This window comes from Pseudochaenichthys georgianus, chromosome 7 (genome assembly GCF_902827115.2).
Source record: "Pseudochaenichthys georgianus chromosome 7, fPseGeo1.2, whole genome shotgun sequence".
Taxonomy (NCBI): Eukaryota; Metazoa; Chordata; class Actinopteri; order Perciformes; family Channichthyidae; genus Pseudochaenichthys; species Pseudochaenichthys georgianus.
Genome location: NC_047509.1, coordinates 10,058,432 through 10,072,475, shown reverse-complemented (window position 1 = coordinate 10,072,475; position 14,044 = coordinate 10,058,432). Strand labels below are relative to the sequence as shown.

The 14,044-nt window shown below is 37.4% G+C and overlaps 2 protein-coding genes across 2 annotated transcripts; both read left to right on the top strand.

Annotated features, from left to right (window-relative positions):
* The first annotated feature begins 3,070 nt into the window (after positions 1–3,070).
* lemd1 (LEM domain containing 1) lies at positions 3,071–8,510 on the top strand. Its single transcript, XM_034087634.2, has 11 exons — positions 3,071–3,464; positions 5,378–5,480; positions 5,586–5,741; positions 5,823–5,899; positions 6,114–6,161; positions 6,261–6,395; positions 6,608–6,697; positions 6,791–6,883; positions 7,021–7,092; positions 7,414–7,487; positions 7,740–8,510. The coding sequence occupies exons 1-11, from the start codon at positions 3,270–3,272 to the stop codon at positions 8,026–8,028; spliced, it is 1,332 nt and encodes a 443-aa protein (XP_033943525.1). The 5' UTR covers positions 3,071–3,269; the 3' UTR covers positions 8,029–8,510.
* An 89-nt stretch (positions 8,511–8,599) lies between these two features.
* Positions 8,600–13,562, top strand: pm20d1.2 (peptidase M20 domain containing 1, tandem duplicate 2). Its single transcript, XM_034087633.2, has 13 exons — positions 8,600–8,895; positions 9,027–9,113; positions 9,950–10,185; positions 10,295–10,381; positions 10,467–10,600; positions 11,202–11,321; positions 11,484–11,559; positions 11,778–11,839; positions 11,925–12,003; positions 12,099–12,170; positions 12,259–12,424; positions 12,512–12,611; positions 12,993–13,562. The coding sequence occupies exons 1-13, from the start codon at positions 8,676–8,678 to the stop codon at positions 13,120–13,122; spliced, it is 1,569 nt and encodes a 522-aa protein (XP_033943524.1). The 5' UTR covers positions 8,600–8,675; the 3' UTR covers positions 13,123–13,562.
* The last annotated feature ends 482 nt before the right edge of the window (positions 13,563–14,044 follow it).

Here is a 14,044-nt window from a genome sequence, read left to right as displayed (position 1 = left end):
AAGCCATTGGATACACACTGGATAGTCACCCAAAGAACTGCTCTGAAGATTTTTTTGACAATATTTGAATATAATTCTCCACTATTTGCAAATGTTATTTATCACTGTTCAAACTAGTCAATGAAAAACTGAATCCAAACATAAGAAAAGCAATTATCATCAATATGTATCAAAGTGAGCTTCTGTGCCATCTAGACAGGCCAGCTTTTTATAGCATCTAAAATAGTCAAATAAAACTGTAGCCAAGAGCCTCTAAATAATTAATCTTTCTTTGCATCTCGCAAGTGGAATTGCAGGAGGTATCAAGAATAAAGAAATGATACCCTGTCTGGTTCATTCAACATAGTTACTTTGAGTTAAACAAATATACTGTCTAATAGAGCTTTGCAAACCTGAACATACTAAAATAACATGTCGAGCTGTAGCAATATCACTTACATTTTATTCAAATAAAATAACATTTACGAATTTAAAATCTGTACAACTCTAGTACTATTGGGTTGACTTAGTGCTAGAGCTTACTATTCAATAATTATTATGATTAAAATATGTTTATTTCTCTTCTTTGATGGAAGCCAGAAGTGGAGGAAACAAGACTATACTTTTAAACTGTATCATCATTGGTCCATGGTGTGCACTTTAACCAGCTGAGCCATCACTGCTCTTGTATAAAGACCTCCAAATGTGGCCTCTAATGGCTCCTACCCCCTCCCTGGCAAGTGGACTTTACAAAAGGATTCCAACAGCATTCAGGCTTCTGACCTCAATAACTGTCGAATGTCTCTTGACTTTAAACTAGAAGGTATTTCAATTAGACTTCTAGTATAATCGTAAACCTTTTGTATGCCTTTTAACACAATCAATGAAAGTGTCTTAATGTGAAATGCTTCAATCCTAACTTAAATCTACTGTATATGTTTTTTCGTGCTTTGATATGTTCAAATACATAACAGTAAAACATGTTTACAGACCAACGAAGAAGCATGACAAAATACATAAAACACAGCACCTGTTGATGACTGCTATAGTGTGAAACCACAGACAAGACTTGTTGTACATGTGCATCTCTTTGCACAAGCACAAGTAAAAGGGAACCCACTTATATAAAAACAACTCTATATCACTACTATAGGTCAACAACTTCACAGAGAACTTTTAACATACCTGCTCTAAATTAAATCATTGAAGCTACAACACTGTATATCATTATGAAATATGTGGCCCTGCAAAATAGCTCGAAAAAGTATCAAATACAATTATTATTTTTCTTATACATCAATAAAAGCACAATTTCAATCCCCTCCTGTCTCTGGAGTCAACTACTGAGAACCAATGTTGTTTTTCTCCTATCACAATGTGTTGATTCTATCTAAAAATGGTACAGATCATGTTGTCAACAGTAAACAGCTCAGCAGGAGATCAAGTCTGCTCAACACAAACACAAATATCACTGCAATGCGATGTAGACACCTGCTGACTTGTCATTTCATATTTCAAGGCAGAAATGAGCGAGATGGAAGAGGCATCTCATTAAATATAGTTTAGTCATTTTGTAGTTTTAGCAAGAGACAAACAAAACAATCTATCTATTTCTCAGGGGATACATTTAACTTCATCTGGTTATGTTTTGACTTGCATAAAGTGCTTTTCAAGAAACACAATCCTGGGAGAACATCTTGTGTTTTTTTTATTTTTTATTATTTCTATTTGTTTTGTGTTTTTTTGCATCACCTGAAGCAAAACAAGAAGGGACAATTTGCTTTAAAAGCCTCCCCATTGTTTAATATTATTTGTAGCACCAACTCCCAAAAATCAAGAACCTGTTTAATGAAGCAGGATAACTGCCAGTGAATCAGCTCTACTTCAGTACCAGATGTTAGGGGGGTATCGGTTGTTAGGTTTTACTCTGCACGGTTGTTCAAACAGGTTCTATAATCATGTTTTTTTATATAGACATCTGGCATTGCTTACCATGACTCAGGTTTTCATTCCAAAATACCAGGGGATTTCACTTATTTCATAATGATAAGATCTCTCAAAGCACCAGAAGCCTGTTCCAGGACTCAAGTTCACTGAGTTGTATTTTGACCACTGATATTTTGATTTCTACAGCAAGTTTTTCAGATAATCCTGCATTAGTGGGAACAGATGCCTGCTGTAGTTGTTTGGTTGGGGGGGGAAAGCATTTTGGCACGCCCTCCTTTACAGACAATAACCTGAACAAGTGTCTTGTTTTTGTATCTGTTAACAGATGTTAGGAAAGGAAGTACTCATCACTTCTACATGTTCTATGTGGATGCATCCCTCCAGTAAAGATGCAGCAGAAGCAGCATGCACCAGAGAGACACCGAAAGCGACGAAAGCCCAGATCAAATCTAGACATTAAAGGTATATAATTAATGAAATTGCATTGGTGTGGCTGGAGTTACTTCCACTGTAAAATCATTTTTTAACTACTTTGAACGTGTGTGGTTTCAAAAAGGTGTTTTCTCTCCCTAAATACATGTTGTCATAGGATTCATTGAATAGAAAAGGCAAACATTGAATAGACCCATGTGTAAATAATACAAATATTTGTTAATGAATTAGACACTTGAATATACTAGGTAATACAATTGGGACATTTAGTGTTCGGATTGAATGGTAAACTGGTAAGGATCAGGTTTTTAGAGTATTTTATGTTTGAGAATGTAAGCAACTTATTAAAAGTATGAAACTCACATCCATGTACACATGTTATTTGTTCCTACTTTAAAGTCTGATAGCATAATTTAAAAATAGAAACAGGAGTACATTTTTTAATTGACAGCCCCAAACTTCCAAACTGGATGCAGTTTGCAAGCTAGCTAATGTCACTAATACTACCAGCTTAAATAACAACTAAAAAAAAAAACTCACCAAAGCCAACATGCCTTATCAGTTTTATAGTATATTTTAAAGTGTATCTTCATGCAATAAGAAGGTCCTACTTTTAATTAAAATGTAAAATAATTCAAAGCTAGTTAGCTAAAAACATTAGCATGTAACATGTAACATGTTAGCTTGCCATGCTTGTGTACTCCATCAGTAAAGGAATGTAGCTTAGCTTTTAGCTGTCAATCAAATAGTCACTTGCGGCTGTTCTCAGATCAGTCAGTGTGATTCCCAGACCACAGCAGAGGCTTTCCCGAGCAGCTAGTTCATCTGACTTAAAGGAGGTTTTTATACAAGTATAAAGAACAGCTAAGTATCACAGTTTTATATTTTCCGCTTCGACTAGTCGTTGTGACATGTCTCTGTTTATGGAGGACCCAGCTCACTTCTCTAAATCCAGACTGAAGTCAGATCTCGTTGCCCACAATGTCGTGTTGCCACCCACCAAGAGCAGAAAGGAGATTTATGTGGACTTGCACTCAAAACACATCGCTCAGAAAAACGCAGGGGATTTTTCTAGCGACGATGAGGATCAAGAAAAGGATTTGGCAGTGAGTTTATTAAAACCTTTCATGTTTTGCGTCAGCATATTCGTAAAATAAAAATAAAATCGCCAAATTTGTTTGCAAATTACGTCCTACATTTTGGATTTAACATGATGAAAGTACTACATTTCATTGGTCAATTTGTGTGACCAGCAGAGGTGGAAGAAGTACTCAGATTATTTACCTAAGTAAAAGTAGCGATCAAACTGTGTACAAATATTCAGTTACAAGTAAAAGTCCTGCAATTAAGCAAATGTATTGGCATCAAAATATGCTTTGAGCACCACAAGTAAAAGTAGAAAGGCACATTAAAAAAAAAAGATATTATATAAAAAAAAAGTATTAAAATGATTCATCACTTCTTGAACAGGTGGGGTTTATTTGAATTACTTTGTACACTACTGGTTAGTTTAGCCTATCATAATGTATGATAATGTATGTGTTGATTTAATTGTTCTATTAATAACCTACATCTTAGTTAATAGTAATATGTGAAATTAATAGTTGAGTAAAAAGTACAACATTTGCCAACACAATGTTGTGGAGTAAAAGTATAAAGTAGTATAATGTGAAAATACTCAAGTAAGGTTCAAGTACCTACATTGTGTAGTTAATTACAGTACTTGATTAAATGCACTTAGTTACATTACACAGCTGGAGTCCAGTGAAGTAACAGAATATCGTTTTCCTAAATCTGAGAAGCTTTCCCCAGAAAAGTGCTTCGGTGCATCATAATAAATAGCCAATGTTGCACTATATTTGTCAACAATGCTGCATTCAGTGACACCATCAACTTTACTTGATTATGAGGAGATGTTCAGGTTCATAGCAATCATTTGTGCGAACTGAAGTAAACCAATGGTCAGCAGGTGTAAGGGGGGGGAGGGGAAGATCTGGGTCACTGCTACCAAACACTCCTCTCAGCTTGCTGTAGCATTTTAGGTCTTTGACCACTGAGCCCTCAGCTGTATAGTTGGTATAGATTTACACGAGACGTTTGAGACGTTGGCTTCTTTCAACAGAGTCGTGTGCATGTGCTCACTACACCTGTCACACTCAATTATGTGTGCCAATGAGAGCACATGCACTTGAAGCCTGGAAGTTGTTTCTGCTCTGTGTTGTGGGGCAGAGGAACTTTCTGTTTGGGCATACTAAGTTACGTTTATTTAACAATATCCCCTTTTATAAGATATTGTAAAGTCATAGTAGAGTTCCACATTTAAACCCCCCCATACACTTGTAAACCGATGCTGATATTTCCACCTGAACTGAGTCAATTAATCGATTAGCCAATAAAGTAAATTGGCAACTACTTTCATATCCAATAAGTAGTTTAACTCATTATTCTCATTATTGAAAGTAAATATGAGTATCTTTGGGGTTTTTGCTGCCTATGTTGAACAGGCAAAAAAAGCAATTTGATGATGTCAGCCTGTGCTCTGTGAAACTTGGATGGGCATTCTTCAATAATTAATAGTGACATTACAGAGACCAAACTATATTCAATTAAAAATATTGGCAGATGAATCGATAATAACAATAATGATGACTTGAAGCACTGCTGATTCAAACCTTGTCATGGGGAACTGTGACAAAGAGAGTGCTTTACAGCCGATCATTGCAGTTATCATAGTTATGTGATAAGCCACTATCTAATAATAATAATACAGGCCCTCTCAGATACCGTGGCCTCTAGCACTTTTACAATAGTGTTCACTATTTAAACATGTTCTGTTTTAAATAGGTATATATTCTCTAAGGAGCTACAGGTCGTACAGGACCTACATTCGATGAATCTTGAACAGTTTTGTGAACTGGATGCTCTACATCCGACACCTGGAAACTGCTGGCATTTAAGCTGCAGCCTTTGTCCTGTCTCAAACGGCATTCAGGTAATTCGGTCAAATGTGTTTTGTTAGGACAAAGAGGAGGATGCAGAGATTCTGGTCCAGAGTTGCTTAACTGATGATGACCTCAAGGCTGCACTGCTTAAACATGGGGTTAAAGCTGGGCCCATAGTCGGTGAGTTTGCACTGTTGTGAACATTTTATTTATTATTCACTCGGTCTGTCTGTCCCTGACTTAAAAAAAAAACCTAATTGTTATAATATTGTTTGTCTATACTAGCCTCCACTAGAGCCTTGTATGAGAATAAGCTCAGGAGACTGCAACAGTCTGAAGGACAAGGCCATGTAAACAGAGTAGAGAAAGGTGTATTGTACTCTGACAGTGAAGACGAGGAGGAACAAGGAGAACAAGGAGAACAAGAGGATGGAGAGTCAGGTATGACTATAAATGTTGTACATTTTTGACTGGATTTGTACATTTGGTATCATTTAATATATGCTTTCTATTATTTGTCAGTGGCATACACAGGTTCAGAAGGAGCAAAAGAAGAAATCGATGAACTGTCAAACCAAGCACAACAAGGGAGTAGCCAGGTGAGAACAATTGTAGGAAGGTTACTTATATAGGTTTAATGATTTAGAGTTCCTCTGTTAGGGTATAGTAGTTTTTTTTATTTTCTGAAATCTTGTAGCTGAGACTACCTTTAATACTTTCCCTACAGTGCCCCTTAGTGGTTATGGATTGTAACTGTAAACTTGTTATTTGGAATGAGCATTCACATTTTGAGTGTCGGTGTTGTGTTTTCAGAAAGGTGATTTTGTTTACCCGCAGTGCTTTTTACTCTCATCAAGGATGGTAAATACTACAGATGTTCACACTGTTGCACATCATTCTGTAAAACTGAATTCTCCAGATACACTGATGTGTTTTGTGTGTCGGGTTGACCCTTTGTAGCGGCCTCATGCTACTAGGAAATGGGAACCTATTCCCAAGAGGAATTCGCGGAATGTGATCAAATCATCCCAGCAGATTCCCGTAGGAATTACTAAAGCATCGTCTGTAGATCAACGCGCGGGATTAGGATCAGGGGTAGGCTGGTCTTGTTTCACCTCTTTTGTGGATTTAAAATTCTCTGCATTCCTTGCTGAGACTGTAACTTTATTGTGTCCTCAAGCCACCAATGGGATATGTTTTTGGTTTACAATGAAGAGCTTCTCACCGGTGTATAGATTGTGTTATGAAAGATACCTCTTTTAGTTTTTTTTTTAACATTTTATAACATTATTGTAACCTCCTTGCAGTTTCCATCTGGAACACATTCAGCCGTGTCCAATGGTGGCTCAGCAATCTCCCCTCAGCAGTCCTTCAGCATCACTGAAATGGTTCAAGAGGAAAGTTAATGTTTTAAACACATAATTTGTTCGTTGTGAGTAATCACTGCCAGAGAGCTCATTGAGTCATGTACTCTTACTCTAAAACAACAGATGGAGAAGCGGAAGTCACTCTCTTCTTGCCCAAACACTGAGAGAGAGTTGAATGGGAGCAATGTGCAGGAACATTGGTCGCGGTTCAACAGGGTCAGTAGTGTTCACATTGTTCAGTCACACTTTAAGCTCAACTGTTAGTGGAGGTTAAGGTTGTTGGGAGAGGTTCACTGGAGGTTCCAGGAATTTCAGACGACTAAATGATAACCTGTTGCGTCTCATTCCTTTAGCCGGACACTCCCATCGTGCACACCATGAAGAACTACACTCCAAAGGAATCCCCTTTTAAACTGAAAATGAAGGCACATATGATATATTTTACTGTTGTTATTCTATTTCACTTGATTGTGGTGATGTGTTGTCTACAAGAACACACGTTGCTTGTTGTAACTCCTTTTATACGTCAGTGTTTCTTCAACTAGAAAATGACACACACTAAACGTAATACTTCCACTATTATAGCGTTTTTCCATTAGGTGTCGGATCTCTTCTGATTACATTAACAATCACCTTTTTCCTTCACTTCCACCTGGCTCTGTCTCTGTGGGACTCTGCTGTCTGGGACACATTTATCTTTTTCTCTGCTCCACTTTCACACTGAATTCTGCTCTGTTTTTTTCCAGCCGTCTCAAGAGCCTGTGAAAGATACAATAAAGGAGATGTTTTTAAACATGGAAGCCTCACCCACAGGGATCTGGTAAGCACCAAAACAACAAACGGTTGGATTTGCATTTATCACAGTCCCTATCAAATGTAACATGATATAGAACCACTTGTTTTGCAATCTTAACCACTGTCTTGCACAATTTTGCATGTAAACTATTACATAAAAAAACATACTGTATTTTTTAGTATCTATATAGGATCACAAAATAATAATATTGCAATACTCAAGTGTATAGATAGTCCCTTACACTCTTCAATAGCACATAACTCTGTTGTATTACAGTGCCACTCGTCGGAGGCCTATTAAAGGTGCAGCAGGGAGACCCGTCCAGTACATTTACCCAGAAAGTCCCACCACCATCGAGAGACGAGAGGTGGAGCGCCGCCTTGTGCCCATCCACATACAGATTTTGTTTTTCTTCATTGTGGCTTGCCTACTTTATATAATCTATGTTTGTGTTGAGGAAAACTCATTTAGTCCATTTGTTGCCTTACTGGACAGTCCAGACCAGGAAGGACTTGTGCTTCAGGCTGAGACACAGGACACGCCAGTTATCTCTGGACAGGAGTAACTTAAAGCTTTCCTTAATCCTGTACATCGACATACAGATGTGAGGCTGTGGGGGGTATTCAAACCAGGTTGATCAGGTTCTATGATCTCTTCAGGGAGCACATTGCTTTACTATTGACTGTGTGTCTGTATGGGAGCAAACCTCAAAGTCCAGCTTCAGAGTTTTATATATTTTGCTCATAGATGATACCAAAGCGCTCTCTGTCAGTGTAGTTGGAAAAATAAACACTACAGCAGAGACTTTAAAATATGTTCTTTAAGTTATAAATAATAAAGTATAATGCTAAAATTATTTTCTATTTCCTAACCCAAATTGTGTAGTTTTCAATCAGTTAGTGTTACTGTGCTTGTATGTATTTTTTAAACATTTAAACCATGTTTCAATAAAGGATGTTTTGCTTCATACTTTTTGGTGTAAATGATTCCTAGCAAAGTCAAAAAAGATGACGTGCAGATATAAAAGCAGCAGGGATCTTTAGGCTTCATGTTAAAATCCACTTCTAATCAAGACTATTATAAGTGTAAGTCATATTGTCGCCGGCAGGTGGCTCTCATTCAATAAACTTGAACTAACTAATTCAGTTGCAGTCTGCATGCAAAGAGTCGCAGTGAACGATTTCCGCCGTCATAACAGACAAGTGAGACAACATGACAGAATCGGGGCAAAAGTTTAAAATATTCAAGTTTTTAAAGATCGTTATTAGTAGTTTACTCATAGCTGCACTGCTGTTATTTTCTATAGCATCTATCAGGACTCTTTCACTGGACGTTAATGTCGGACTTCAACTCGCACGATGGGAAAAGACGAATAACCTCTCGCTTGTCATAGACCACCACCAGAGAGAGGAGCTTCTTGCTAATTTTAAAGGTAATATCCCCTTGCTAAAGTCGGTGAATTATGTATTATCTTTGCCCTGTGTGGACAGCGCTGGAGGAAATGTGGAGCAGACACCTGGGACGGACGTTAACTAGCGTTTTTATCAATGTTAATTTATCCAGAGGCTATCCGGATCCGCACGGTGTCTTTCTCAGAGAAGAAGAGCAACACCACGGCGCTGCTTCAGTTTGACCGGCTCCTCCGAAAAGGTAAACAAAAGGCTGATGTGAGAACGTGACGTCATCAACGTTAAAGTTCTACACCGTGTTTTTTTGAAAATGCTCCAGTGTTTTTTTTATTGCTGATGCTAAGACTGCAAACCATGTAGATCTCATTATAGCTAACAACTTGAGCTAACGTTAGCAAAACGTTAACTAAACCTCATGACTGATGATTTTTTACAGCACACATTAGAATCCAATTCAGGCCGAGGTTTACAAAGTGCATCACTCTACACGTGCTAGCAGACTACTGAGATACATTTATAGCTTAACTTAAACAGCCTTTCATTTTCTTACGGGGTTCTTATTAAACAGTAAATATCCCTATCTTATCGTATCCTACCTACAGTCCCGCAAATGTATTCATAATTATATAATTCAGTTTATAAAACAATATTGATTATAAAAAGCTTGCACATTACTATTTTTGGTGAGTGAATAATTGACTAATTAACAATTATCCAAACGTTATATTGTGCAAAAAGTCAAGACATGTCTAAAAGGGGTTTGTGAATATTTAAAGAGGACATTTAGTTTTGTTTCCTTTTTAATTTCAAGATATCACAACTTGTATTCCATAATATAGGAAAAGCGCTTAAGATGTTGGATCCTACATTTACAATGATCAAACTAAAAGCATATTTTTTTAAAGATCCATTTTATAACCTTCATTCTAAACAGGCTTTATAGAATCCTTAGCGTTTTTAGCAGACTCTAGAGCTCAACTAGATTATATAACAATTTTAATAAACTGAATATTAATCCAACCTTACATTTTAAACCAGATGGAGTTTCCTCTTTAAACTTGGACTATTCTGTGTCAGTTTTCCCAACAGTTTTCTCTTCAAGCTTGGTTCACCATGAATTGGTGGCCAACTACAGCCACCTGTTTTGGGTGCAAGGATCACAGCATGACCTGGTGCCTTACCTGCTGCTCGCTCACATCGATGTAGTACCTGCCTCAGAAGCAGATGGCTGGGAGGCGCCACCATTTTCGGCCCAGGAAATAGATGGCTTCATCTATGGAAGAGGGACCATAGACGACAAGAGCCCTGTAATGGTGAGACAACAAAGGTTATTTTGTGCTGTTATTAAACATAGTTGAATTATATACTGATGTACTTCTCATGTGCCAGGGAGACTAAACCAATATGCTTTATTTATTCCAGGGTATACTCCAGGCACTAGAGTACTTGCTGAAAAAAGGCTATGCTCCACGCAGAGGATTTTACATTGGTCTTGGTCATGATGAAGAAGTACTTTAAATATTCATTAAACTACTTGTGATCCTTAATAACCCCCTTTATTACATCTAAATGTTTGTATCCTTTATTTTAACAGGTCAGTGGTTTCAAGGGGGCGTTGAACATAGTGCGTATAATGAAGCAGCGTGGTGTGCAGCTTTCGTTTGTCCTGGACGAGGGCCTGGCTGTACTTGACGGAGTCATCAGTGGTCTTCAAGGACCTGCTGCGCTGTGAGAACCTGTCATGCTCTAGTGCAGGGGTTCTCAAAGTTTTGATGAGTGAGGGCCAATTTAGGTACCCAATATTGGATTGAGGGCCGCCCAAGAAAAAACGGAACACAAAATAATTCCAAAACAAATCCTTTCTTTATTGTACTAACCAATTACCGCAACTCGCGAGATGCCTAGTTGCCATGCAACCAGTAGTCTAGCAAACTTTCCACAAGCTGTCATTCATAATTTAGGAATAACAACCCAGGGGGCGCAGTTCTACCATTCTTAAATTCCATTCTAATTCTTACTAGATACAACCATGGAGGATTAAAATATAACGCATGCATTTCAGCGTGTCACATTAACTATCGCGGGCCGCCAGTAATATTTCCGAGGGCCGCCATTGGCCCGCAGGCCGCACTTCGAGAACCCCTGCTCTAGTGTAAACATGATATTTAGTGTGCAGCGTTTCAATGTTAAAAGGAAACTATTTGGCAGACATCACAACAAACTCAAAAGCTTATAGCATACAATTGCATGACTCCAGTAAATTGTTGGATAGGTCGTTTGATTGACATTTGTACATTCTGTGTTTGATGTGTGTGTATTTGTTTTGTAGAATTGGAATCAGTGAAAAAGGTTCAGCGACTGTAAAGCTTAGTGTGTCTATGGTCCCTGGTCACTCCTCAATGCCTCCTCGTGAGACCACTATTGGGATCTTGGCTGCAGCAGTCAAAAGGTGAAGGGAATGTTTCCTTAAAATGTACACTTTTAGCTCATTTTATTTCCTTAAAATGAATTCAAATTAGTCGTTGTGTTCATGCAGGACCACACTACATCCCACTATTATCAGTCCTTGAATAAAGAAACACAATTTTAAACTCTAATGCTCTTTTCTCAGACTAGAGGACAACCCTATGCCGAGGTTATTTGGTCATGGGCCTGAACGCGAAACATTTGAGCACCTGGCGCAAAAGGTAAATGTTGTTGTTGTTGTAAATGTAATTTTTTTGATTTCTCTTACATGACTATGCACTGCAACATTTGTTTTGTTTTGTAATTATTTATTTTACTTGTTTGAAATAAATGTATCATTCAATCAATCAAACAAACCAACTTGGTCAACTACTTATCATTACATATAGTACATTAGCTCTCCTTATGTTGTTAATCCGTTTCTCAATCTTGTCTTTAGTTCGGGCTCCCAATGAAGTTCATGATGTCAAATTTGTGGCTGTTCGCCCCACTTCTTGGCAGGTAATCGCATCATTAAATGTACTCTGCATGTCTCCTTATGATTTTGATCATTGAGATGAATCATTTAGCATGTTTGATGTTACAGGATACTTGAAAGAAAACCAGACACTAATGCTTTTGTAAGGACAACCACAGCAGTCACCATGTTTAATGCTGGAGTTAAGGTACACTTTTTAAAGATCAAATAGAGGGTCATTTACTGGATATTCAATTGTACATTTGCATTTGTCCAAACCCTGAATTCTCTTCCACTATGTAGGTGAATATCATCCCTTCCCTCGCTGAAGCGTATGTAAATCTACGAATCCACTCAGCACAATCATTAAACGAGGTAGAGTCAGACATTTGATTTTCCTCTTTAAGAATTCCTGATGTCTCTTCATAAACACGTTGAGCTAAATGAGATGTTTGCTGTCTAGGTCCTGGACCTTATCCAATCTACAGTGGGGGACCAACGAGTGAAGATAGAGCTTGTTGATGGGTTTGACCCTCTGCCTGTGAGCTCTGCAGATGAAAAGTCCTTTGGCTTCCAGATCATTAAGAAGACAGTGCTGGACATGTTTCCAACAGTTACAGTTGCTCCAGGTAAAATAATCCAGAAAAATCTAATTGTATATAAATGTTTTTGCTAAAATATTCCATAAATGTTTGGATATAATATTGTATGTGCAGGTATCTGTATTGGGAACACGGACAGTCGACACTTCAAAGACCTGACGAATGACATTTATCGCTTCGCCCCCATCTGGTTTAAACCAGGTGACGCTCAGAGGTAAGGATCTAGTTTATCCAACACTGAATTGAAAGTCTTGAAAAAGCCAGCTTTAGTTCTCACTATAAGTTGCTTGAACAGAGTTGTACTTGGCAAACTATTAGACTTGAACTTGAACAAAAGAGCTTTCTGCTGTTGGTCACATGTTTATGTTGCAACCTTATGATGTAATGTTGTGACCTAATTTTTACGGTTCAGACTTAATCTCCCTCTTGAACAAATATATAAGAATTGTATGCACAGAACCAACCTTCAGCCTAGTTTACACATCAGCTGTGGTAATAAAAAAAAAAAATCCTGCAAGAACAGCATGAGGAAATCCAACAAAGAAAACGTATTTGCTTCTTTTTAGTTACCTTACATTTTGTTATTTTCCTTTAGATTCCATGGGATCAACGAACGGATTTCCAAAAAGAACTACGAGGAGCTTGTAGTATTTTACTTTAGTCTGATTCAAAACTGTGATATTCAGAAGCTCCCCGAACCTCACAGCTCTGTCCATGAGCTCTAAGGAATATACTCTAAAGACTATGGGTAACAAACAAACAAATGCAATTTAAAAGCCTGTGATATTTTTATTTATAATTTCAATAGCACCCAATGTAGTCAATTAATGTTCTAAATATAATGTGAAGCTGCATTTTAGACCATAAGAATGTTCCATTATCCTGTAATCAGATGAACAGTTAACAACAAACCTTAACCATAGCCCTTTAATCTTGTTTGATGACCCACAGTGTTGACCTCGTTGTGATGAAATTATGACGGGGTAACCATGAGGAGCTCTTTAGCATTTGTAATTAGGATTTTGTGCAACACTGCTGTAATGATTTTTGAATGTATAATGATGACGGTATTATTTCATTAAATGAGTGATAACATTTGCGGTTGCACTGCTGCTTATAATACCGTAGTACCTATAATAAATGATAACTTGTTGTAATACATTGACTGCATACATACTTTTTGGATGCTGATTGGAAATGCTGAATGGATATATTTCAAACTTTTGTTTTTGTTTAATTAAATACAGCGTTTTTCAAGAACTCTATGCTATCACTGACTGGCTATTTAAAAATAATCCTGATCTGTTAATGTGACCTCAATTAGGAAATTCAACAAATACATTTTGATGAAGTGCTTGTTGTCATGTGATATATTTTATTTAAGTTTGGCAGTGAGATGATGCAATATATTTCAGGTTGTAAACTATTCTACTTCAGTGCTACTAGTATTGGAGGAATTAATACAGCTGCAACAATATTTTTTTAATGGAAATGGCAGAATGAGAGGTCAAATGACATGTTCTATAACATATCACAGAAGCTGACGACCTATTATGCAACAAATATTAAAACTCAAAGGTTCCAGTGAAACGACATGGGATAAAAAGGCAAATATGTATTAAAAAAAAGGAGTAAACAGAAATGTGG